The 10,748-nt window shown below is 53.1% G+C and overlaps 1 protein-coding gene across 1 annotated transcript in view; it reads right to left on the bottom strand.

Moving 5' to 3' along the window:
• RBM45 (RNA binding motif protein 45) overlaps window positions 1-8,087 on the bottom strand; it is a gene marked incomplete in the record, with an annotated part of 32,227 nt that extends 24,140 nt beyond the window's left edge. The window contains 3 exon segments of the mRNA XM_034785982.1: window positions 37-163; window positions 304-426; window positions 7,612-8,087. Of these exon segments, the coding sequence (XP_034641873.1) occupies window positions 37-163; window positions 304-426; window positions 7,612-7,890 (529 nt within the window).
• Window positions 8,088-10,748: the final 2,661 nt, after the last annotated feature.

Raw genomic sequence — 10,748 nt, 5'->3', positions numbered from 1 at the left:
GGGGGGGGGGGGGGAGAAAATCAGTCACATTCTTACTTCGATCACACTCTTCTATTGCAAGGGCAGCTTGGGATGGTTTTAAATACCTCACATAGCCCAAACCTTTACTTTCTCCTGTGGTCTTCTTCTTAATAATGCTACAATATTCAATGTCTCCATACACCTAGGAGATTTAAAAATTGTAAAAACAATTTTATCCAAACATTTCTGAAGTTCATAAAAATTTTACATTTTAATCTACTGTCAAAAATAACCTCAGAAAATGCAGTTGGATATAATGAATAACTAAAACTCAACTAGTACCTTAAACTTATTCCTCAGATCTTCCTCTGTATAGGACTTTGGTATCTTAACAAAGATGCGTGTAAGCTCTTCATCTTCAACATCTCGGTGGCTTCCAGAAGCTCTGGACTGGGCAATGAACACCTAACAGAGTTAAACACAATGTTAATTACTTGAGAAAAGTGTAAATATAAATGAATAGTCAGGAAAAATAATGTCTTCAAATAGCTTTGTGCTTATATTTGCATTCTCTGACTACTCCTGTGGCAAAAAAGAAAAAAGTTGCCTTTCACTGTAGATATACTCTGACAAAAGACCTGCCTGCTGCAAACATGTACATCTGTACACAGTCAGGGACCCAGATGGAAGACCAGCCCACATGCTCCCACATGAAGAATTATGGTTCATTCTTCAGTTATTATAACCCATCTTCCAAAAGCCTGTCACAAGTTAAGCACTTGGGAGCAGTGTAACTAGCTGGTCAATGAGTTTCTCCAGTGTTGTCTGGCTACCCTGCCTCCTTCACAAGACCTGAAAGGGCAGGACATTTTGAAAGGGCACCTACGCATGGTGGAGGAGGAAGGACATGAATACCTAGGCTGGCCTACTATTAGCAGCATTAATGCTGGCACAGCTGGCTCTTTAAGCATGCACTGATGTACACTGTAGCAAAAGGATGGACTACTTCATAGCAGATCTATGATTGTAGCCATTTTGTTTAAAAAACAAACAAACATGGATCACTTAACGATTGCCTGCTCTGTTAGTTTCCTCTGAAGAACCTGGCATTGGCCACTGTCGGAAGACAGGATACTGGACTAGATAGATCAGATGGGTCTAACCCAATATGGTCATTCTCAGGTTCTAAAGAAAATAAAAAAGTCTAACAAGTAGCATACTAAAGCCCTGATACTGCAGTGTGTACTAATTTGAATGGGAATCCACTTATGTGGGGCTCAGCATAGGTCAAGACGTAACTTCTCATAGTCATAATTATACTCATAATATAGTTTTCATGTATATTGCACCTCTCTTCAGAGGATTACAAAGCACACAAAAACTAGTTTGAAAGTAACCTCACTTTCGAGATGGGGAAACTCAATCACCGCTGTTAAATGATTTGCCTAAGGCCATACAGCCTGTGGCAGAATAAAGAATAGAGTCCTAAGCTTTTAACTCTCAGGTCTTGTCTACACTACAAAATTAAGTCGACTTTATCTAATTTGACCTTGAACCTCCGAATTAATTAAGTTGATTGTGCGTGTCCACACCATGTTCATTGTCTCAAAGGAGTGCGTCCTCACTAGCAGTGCCTACATCGATAGGGTTACCATACGTCCGGATTTTCCCGGACATGTCCGGGAAAATCGGGGGGACCGGGCCGGGGGCTCCGGAGCCGGCCGGCGGTGCGGTGCCTGGCCGGGGGCTCCAGGGCCGGGCCGGGGGCTCCGGCGGGGCCGGGCCGGGGGCTCGGGGGCTCCAGCGGGGCCGGGCCCAGGGCCTCCGGTGGGGGCTCCGGGGCTCCGGCGGGGGCTCCGGGCCGGGGGCTCGGGGGCTCCGGCGGAGGCTCGGGGGCTCCGGCAGTGCCAGGCCGGGCGCCGGGCTGGGGACCGGCGGTGCGGTGCCGGGGGTCTGGGGGCCGGGCCGGGGGTGGTCGGCCGGGGGCCGGCACCCCAGGGCCGGGGCCAGCCTGGGCCGCGCCTCCTCCCCCCACATTCCCCCTTACCTGCTTCAGGCTTCCCGCGACTTAAATGTTCACGGGAAGCAGGGGAGGGGGCAGAGACTTTGGGGAGGGGGCTGAGTTGGGGTGGGGGCCGTGGAGTGTCCTCCTTTGGGAGGCACAAAATATGGTAACCCTATACATCGATGCACAAAGCAGTGCATCGTGGGTAGCTATCCCAAAGTACAACTTGCCGCTGTGTGTTTTGGGAATTTTGTGCAATGCCTCATGGGACCAAAACATTGCTGCAGGGGAGAATGGGAACATTGCGTTGACACCCCATGATGCACTGTACTCCCTCGCTCATATCAACGGCAAACAACCCAGTGGTTTTCATGCCTTAAAATCGCCACACATACACCATAACCCCAGAAGCATGGAGCCTGCTCAGTTGTGCACTCTTGCTATGAGCATCTCAAACACCTCATGCTTTCTCCTGCAGTATTTCTAGAGCCGAAGTAGGGTCTGCCATGCAGAATGTAACCATGTCCTGCAAGCAGTCCTGCTGCAAGCCATTGATGGGGGAGGGGAAAACACAATTCACAGTTGCTGCTGGAAGTCACAGAGCAGCTGCACTCTGTTGAGTGCCATTTCTGGTCCCGTGAAGCAAGCACTGACTGGTGAGACCGCATTGCTTTGCAGGTATGGAATGACGAGCAGTGGCTGCAGAACTTTCGAATGCAGAAGGCTACCTTCCAGGAACTTTGTGCAGAGCTTTCCCCTGCCCTGCAGTTCAGCAACACAAAATAAGAGCTGCTCTGACAGTGGAGAAGCGAGTGGCGATTGCTATTTGGAAGCTTGCAATGTCAGACAGTTACCAGTCAGTGGGGAATCAATTTGGAGTAGGTAAATCAACCATGGGAGGTGCTGTGCTCCAAGTGTGCAGGGCCATTAATCGACTTCTGTTACAAAGGGTAGTGAGTCTGGGAAATGTGCAGGACATAGTGGATGGTTTTGCCATGATGGGGTTCCCTAATTACGGTGGGGCGATAGATGGCACGCATATCCCCATCTTGGCACTAGACCACCTTGCCAAAGAGTACATAAACTGAAAGGGATACTTTTCAATTGTGTTACAAGCACTGTTGGATCACAGGGGGCATTTCACTGACATCACGCACATCCTTAGAAACTCGGGTCTGTTCAAAAAGCAGTACCGGGCAGGGGTCGCAGTGCCGGGCCAGGGTCCGGGCACCGGGCGGTGCGCTGGGCCGGGAGGGCCGGGCCGCCGGGGGGTGCGCTGGGCCGCGGGGCCGGGCGCCGGTTCGGGCCCGGTCTGGGCCCGCGGGGCCGGGCTGCCGGGGGGTGCGCCGGGCTGCCAGGGGCCGGCAGTGCTGGGCGGGCCGGGGGTGGTCGGCCGAGGCCGACCCAACCCAGGCTGGAGCCGCCGGGGGGCTAGCCTGAGCCGCACCTCCTCCCCCCCACCCCCCCTTACCTGCTTCAGGCTTCCCGCGACTTAAATGTTCGCGGGAAGCAGGGGAGGGGGCGGAGACTTTGGGGAGGGGGCGGAGTTGGGGCGGGGCTGGGGGGCGGGGCCCCGTGGAGTGTCCTCCATTTGGAGGCACAAAATATGGTAACCCTACATTAACGATGTTGAGATGCCTATAGTTATCCTGGGGGACCCAGACTACTCCTTGCTCCTATGGCTCATGAAGCCATACACCGGCCATCTGGACAGCAGTAAGGAACGGTTCAACTATAGGCTCAGCAAGTGCAGAATGGTGGCTGAATGTGCCTTTGGTCGTTTGAAAGGGCACTGGAGAAGTTTATTAACAATGTTGGACCTTATTGAAGAGAACATCCCCATGGTTATAGCTGCCTGCTGTGTGCTCCATATCATCTGTGGGGGGGAAAAAAGGGGGTGGGGAGGGAGAGGAGGGATCTTCCACAGAGGTGGGCAGTTGAGACAGATCGCATGGCAGCCATTTTTGAGCAGCTAAACACCAGGACAATAAGAAAAACACAGCAAGGGGCACTGTGTATCCGCAAGGCTTTGAAAAGCTGCTTCTACTCAATAAAAGAACATTTATTTCTCGAATCCATTTACTTTATTTAACGTAAGTAAAGAGGGAGAACAGAAAAAAAAAGGTAACCTTGGGGATCGCGGTTCGCCGTTCCAGGCCAATGGGGACAGCGGGAAGCAGCAGCCAGCACATCCCTCAGCCCGCGTCACTTCCCACAGCCCCCACTGGCCTGGGACGGCGAACCGCGGCCAGTGGGAGCCGCGATCAGCCGAATCTGCGGACGTGGCAGGTAAACAAACGTGCAAAGGTTGCCAATCCCTGGAGTAAATACTAGTTCCAGGGACTATATCTTCCCCTAAGCCTCCTGTTGTGGTTTTATGATCATACTTCCCTTTATCTAAAGGTTTCTCTCTCCCTCCTGTCGCTGTGGGGAAAACTCACACAAACAAGGGAAAGCTGCTGCCCGCCTATAAATGTGGCTGCACCAAGTGCTGCCAAGTACCCTAAACAGACAAACGAAAGAGAGTCGAGGTTTGTGTCTCTTGTTCTGGAGATGAGGGGACGCAGACAGAAGCGGATTTGCCATGGCACCACTGGTGCCATGGCACTGGGCCCACACTCCAGGGGGGACCCAGCCAAGGCCACACTTCTCTGCCCCCTGCTCTCTCCTGCAGGGGGCAGAAGCTTGGTGCTCCTGGCACTGAGGCTCCTGTTGCAGTAGGGAAGCCAGACTCCCCCTCCCCTGCCTCCTCTCACAGCTTGCTCCCTTCCCGCCCTCCCTTTCCCTACCGCCGATCAGCTGTTTCGATCAGCTGTTTGCCGGCAGGAGGGCGGGCTGCAGCATGCTCACCAGGGGAGAGGAGACAGAGAAGAGGAGCGGTGGGATCTTGGGGTGGAACGAGCATACCTACTCTGACTGCAGAGCTGCACAGCCAGGCTGAAAAAAGAAGGTGCTGCTCAGCTCCCAGGACTTTACAGTTGGACACCACCTTCTGGGTACTAGCGCTGGTTGAGCTCCGTTCTGTGTGCTGGGAGCCATCCTTCATCTTATACAACAATGAGTGCCTGTGGTGGGGCAGGCAGGGCAGGGGGACAGAGGCAGTGAGGAAGGAAGGGGGTGGGATGGGGAAGAGATGGAGTGGTGGGGAAGGGGCATGGGATGGGGAAGAGAAGGGGGATAGGACAGGGATCTGCAACCTTCAGCCCGCGGCCCACCAGGGTAAGCACCCTGGCGGGCCGGGCCGGTTTGTTTACTTGCTGCGTCTGCAGATTCGGCCGATCGCGGATCCCACTGGCCAGGGTTCGCTGCTCCAGGCCAATGGGGGGGCTGAAGGATGTGCTAGCCATGGCTTCTCGCAGCCCCCATTGGCCTGGAGCATGAAACCACGGCCAGCGGGAGCCGCGATCAGCCGAACCTGCAGACGCAGCAAGTAAACAAACCGGCCCGGCCCGCCAGGGGGCTTACCATGGTGGGCCACGTGCCAAAGGTTGCCGATCCCTGGGATAAGGGAAACAGGGGCCCAGCATGCGGATCCCCTTGGCAGCAGCTGGGGCTCCCCTGTTAAGCAGGTCCATCAAACCCTCACCCTGACAAGCCCCACCTCCCCTGCATCTGTATCACCCCGATGAGCCCCTGCAGACACCCTCCCCCCTGCAAGGTGTCTTGCAGAGGACCCCGGGTCTCATCTTGTCAACATCGGAGCATCAGTCCGGATCGGAAGAAGCCCAGCTCCATCCCTCCATCTAATTCACCTGGCCAGTGAAGTTAAGGGGAGCAACTAGCTGGTAACAAGACTGAGTGAGTGAGTGTGTGAGAGTGCAATATAGATCATATGCATACGATACAGTGTTGATTGATGCATGTATTACCAATGAATGTGATGTTTGCCTTATTCCCCCTGAAAAGATTATGTGCAGTACTTTAAGTACAACAACCCAACCTCCCCTGCACCCAGACTCCCCACCGCCCCCGCTGAGCTCCAACCACTTTCACTTGGTCTCCCCTGCAGACTCCCATTGCCCCTGGACCTGGCACCTCCCTGTGCATCCAGATCCCCCACTGAGCTGCCTGCACCCAGACTGCCCCCTACAGAACCCTCTTACCCCCCACACAGAACCCTCTTACCCCCCATCTGGATACCACACTAAGTCCCTCTGCACTTGGATCCTGCTGCCGGGCTGAGCCTCCCTGCCCACATCTGGTGAGCCTGGTGCAAAAGGAGCAGGGCCCCAGGGTGTTTCTGTGGCGGGCCTGGCCCTTGTGCTGTGTCAGGTTCAGTCTCACTGCCAAGTGCCTGTCACACAGGGTCAGGGGAGGCTGCAGGCTATTCTCCCACCTCCATGCAGCCAGTGGCCTGTGCTCCCCACTGCTGTGGTGGAGCATCCACATTTATTTATTATAAAAAAAAAAAAAAAATCAGAATTTTAAAATATTATGCACAGAATTTGACGCAGAATTCCCTCAGGAATATGGGGCACTGTACAGCCAGGGCCAGCTCTGGCTTTTTTGACGCCCTAGGCAAAAAAGCCACCCACTGCGGCCTCCCCCCTCCGCGCAGCAAGGGGAGGGCGTCAAGCCCGGGCCCGCAATCCCCGACCGGCCGCAGCGCCGGGGGGAGGGCGGCAAGACCGCCACGGCTCCACTCTCCCCAGCGGCCAGAGCACCAAGAGCAGGGCGGAGAGCCCAGCCGGAGCGCCAGGGGGAGGGCAGAGAGCCCGGCTGGGGCCGGCCCCGCTGCACCGCCCCCCTCCAGGCGCCGCCCCAAGCACATGCTTGGTGGGCTGGTGCCTGGAGCCGGCCCTGTGTACAGCTGTGATGGTGGGACTGTGAAGGGGGTGATGGACAGTAGGGGATCTGTGGGTGCGAGAGCTGGGCAGGGTGCTGTGCGGTTGCAGTGGGAGGTCAGCAGGAGGGGTCTCTAGGCAGAGGGTGCTGGGCATAGGGATCTGTGGGGGAAGTCTCTGGGTGAGGGGGCGCTGGCATACGGGCAGGGCACTGTGCAGGGTGACAGTGTGGAAGGGGCACGCTGACAGTACAAGGCTAGGTGGGCCACTCCCAGTTTTGGGTTTGTAAACAGTGCCCTTCTGCTGGGCTGAATGGGGCCACTCCCACTGTACCTCATTGGCCCCAACCGGCCCCTCGCTCTGCAGACTACCCCCCATCACATGCCCTATTTCCCCAATGGGGGCCCACAAAAAGTTAATCCGGCCCTGGACGCAGACTGAAGTGTGAGTTTCTCCGGGCGTTTAGCTAAAGCATCTTGCTCCCCGCAGCAGAGGCTATGCCTGGCGGTGGGGGAAGGAGGCACCGCTGGGTTAAGGCCGAGGTGACTGATCCCCTTTCCGCACCATGGTGTGGCGCTCGGCTCTGCGCTGGGACCGGCAGGAGGGGAGAGGCAATGGCAGGTGGGGGCTCTCATCACCCCCACAGCCCGATCAGACGAGTCCTGGGTAGCCCGCACCGCGAGGCCGAAGCGAGGGCGGCTGCGCTGGGCCAGGCCCCGCCGACCCAAGCCACGAAGGGGAGGAATCCGCGGCCTCGCTGCCCCCCGCCACCACCTGCGCCCAGGACCAGCCTGCGCCGTGGGGGCACAGGGGGAGAAGCGGCTGCGCGGCGGGCAGCAGTCGGGCCGCGAGGGTCGGTACCTTGATGGCCTTGGTGTCGGGCGCCAGGCTCCGGCCGTGCATCTCCTCCATGGCCCGGCAGGCTTGCGAGCTGCGGGCGAACTTGACGAAGGCGATGCCGCGGGACTCGTGGGTGCGCTTGTCCCGCACCAGCCAGATGTCCTGGATCTCCCCGAACGGGGCGAAGCGCTCCCGGATCAGCGCCTCCCCCGTGTCCTTCCCCAGCACCAGGAACACGCGGCTGTTGGGGGGCTCGTCCAGGCACACGGCCGACACGCGGAACCCGCAGTACTCCTCCATGGCGAAGCCGCCCGCCCTGAGACTAGTCCGGAGCCTTCAGCGCCGGCGTAACGACATGAACAGCTCGAGAGCAGTAGCCAAGATAGTCATGTTTGCCTGGCGGAAACTGAACCCAGATGCAACAGGGGAGGGTCGCTATTTGTGTCGTCACACCGGGCCAGCCAGCAACGACGTCCTTTCCGGCGCCTGGGTGTTACTGTGCATGCGCAATAACAGCTGCTGAAGCCGCCTGCTGCCCACACTGTGCCCTCAGGAAGTTATTCCCTGCTGTGAGCGGGGCGGAGCTTGAGCAAGGGCCAAACCGGTCCATGGGCTTGTTTCGCACTGCGCGGGGAGGGGCAGGAGCCGGCGTTATGCAAGGGGGAGATGCGCTGCCGGACAGTGGCGGAGGCTAGGGAGGGTAACGCGGGATGAGAGAGTCGCTAAAGCAGGGAGCCAGTTGCACAGGTGCCAAAACAGGGTGTGGGTGGCACAGGGGCTTGCATAACTGCTGGATAGTCCATCTCAACATCCCTTTCCCTGGGTGTGGTGATAAAGGCAGCCCAGTGCCTAGACACAGCCACTCTTCTCGGCTGAGACAATGTATTGCCCTGACAAAGGAGATGTGCTTCAGTTAAAAAATTTTACACATCCACCCTCCTAAAAATTTTCATATGTGGTTTTTGGTGGTTAAAAGAATTGTGAGTTTGTGTAGGTGTAAAATATATGCACTGAGTCTCAGAGCAGCTCCCAGATGTGTCGTAGCTGCTGTTCTGAGTGCCTGAATGGTGCTTCATTTTCTGTAATCCACTACACATATCATTTTGCTCCATTTATTTATTTAAACATTATGTTTTTATGGCTTATTCTTAGCACACCATCATTTACCTTGGTTAACATTGTGTAGATGAATGTTGTGTTATTTAATGTATTATTTAATATTAAACACTCAGCTCTCTAAGTGGTGCTTTTTAGCAGTAGATCTCAAAGCACTTTTACAAAGCCTCAGGGCCCAATCTGGTAGGTAGATTGTATGTGAGAGGAGGGTGGGGGATCATCCACCTGGAGGATCCCACCAGGCTTTAGGCAGGAGCTGGGCCTCAGGACTAAGGTGGCTTTGTGTATGCTCACCAGCAGAAAGTTAGGCACCCAGGGAATTTAGGCATCTACAGGGCTAGGGGGCAGATGGGTGGGGATTTTGAGGATCTCAGTTTTTTATTTGGGCACATAAAGTAGCAGACAGGCACCTAAATCCCTATGTGGCTCTAGTTTCTAAAATTATTTTCAGAAGCATTTGAGCAGGTTAGGTGCCTAAATCCTATTTAAATGTATGGGTTAGGTATCTAGCCTTCTTAAGCACTTTTGAAAATTCCACTAGGCACCTGTCTGCATTTTTAGACATCTAAATACCTCTGGAAGTCTGGCCCTTTGTTCCTAGCTGTATGATCTTGCATATGGCTGTATTAAAACACATTTTGTTTGAATGGGCGCAGCCTATCAAACAATATAGATCACTCTGTATGACTGCTCTGTCATCATTTAACTCTCTTCCAATCTTTATATCATCTGCAAATTTTATCAGCAGTGATTTTGTATTTACTTTCAAGTGATAGATAAAAATATTGAGTAGCATCAGGCCTAGTACTCATCCCTATGGAACCCCACTAGACTATCGAGTCATTCTCACTCTCTCTCTGGCTGAATGCATTTTTAATTATTTATACACAGTGGAACAGCTTTAACAAGAGATACAAAGACCTAAATCAGAATATCCCATAGCCCAGTAGTTAGGGCACTTATATTAGCAGCAGGAAACTCATGTTCAAATCCCTTCTCTTCCTTCTCAGATGGTGGGGGAAATGAGAATGGAGAGGGGTAACTAGTGGTGTTCCCCAAGGGTCAGTCCTAGGACCAATCCTATTCAACTTATTCATAAATGATTTGGAGAAAGGGGTAAAAAGTGAGGTGGCAAAGTTTGCAGATGATACTAAACTGCTCAAGATAGTTAAGACCAAAGCAGACTGTGAAGAACTTCAAAAAGATCTCACAAAACAGTGATTGGGCAATAAAATGGCAAATGAAATTTAATGTGGATAAATGTAAAGTAATGCGCATTGGGAAAAATAATCCCAACTATACATACAATATGATGGGGGCTAATTTAGCTACAAACAAATCAAGAAAAATATCTTGGCGTCATCGTGGATAGTTCTCTCAAGGTGTGCAGAGGTGGACAAAAAAGCAAACAGGATGTTAGGAATCATTAAAAAGGGGATAGAGAATAAGACAGAGAATATATTATTGCCCTTATATAAATCGATGGTACGCCCACATCTTGAATTCTACGTACAGATGTGGTCTCCTCATCTCAAAAAAGATATACTGGCACTAGAAAAGGTTCAGAGAAGGGCAACTAAAATGTTTAGGGAATGGAATGGGTCCCATATGAGGAGAGATTCAAGAGGCTAGGACTTTTCAGCTTGGTAAAGAGGAGACTAGGGGGGGTATGATAAAGGTATATAAAATCATGAGTGATGTGGAGAAAGTAGATAAGGAAAAGTTATTTACTTATTCCCATAACACAAGAACTAGGGGTCACCAAATGAAATTAATAGGCAGCAGGTTTAAAACAAATAAAAGGAAGTAGTTCTTCACGCAGTGCACAGTCAACTTGTGGAACTCCTTATCTGAGGAAGTTGTAAAGACTAGGACTATAACAGCGTTTAAAAGAGAACTGGATAAATTCATGGCTGTTAAATCCATTAATGGCTATTAGCCAGGATGGGTAAGGAATGGTGTCCCTAGACTCTGTCTGTCAGAAGGTGGAGATGGATAGCAGGAGAGAGATCACTTGATCATTACCTGTTAGGTTCACTCCC

Source organism: Trachemys scripta, chromosome 11 (assembly GCF_013100865.1).
Source record: "Trachemys scripta elegans isolate TJP31775 chromosome 11, CAS_Tse_1.0, whole genome shotgun sequence".
NCBI lineage: Eukaryota > Metazoa > Chordata > Testudines > Emydidae > Trachemys > Trachemys scripta.
This window is presented reverse-complemented; position numbering and strand designations above follow the sequence as displayed.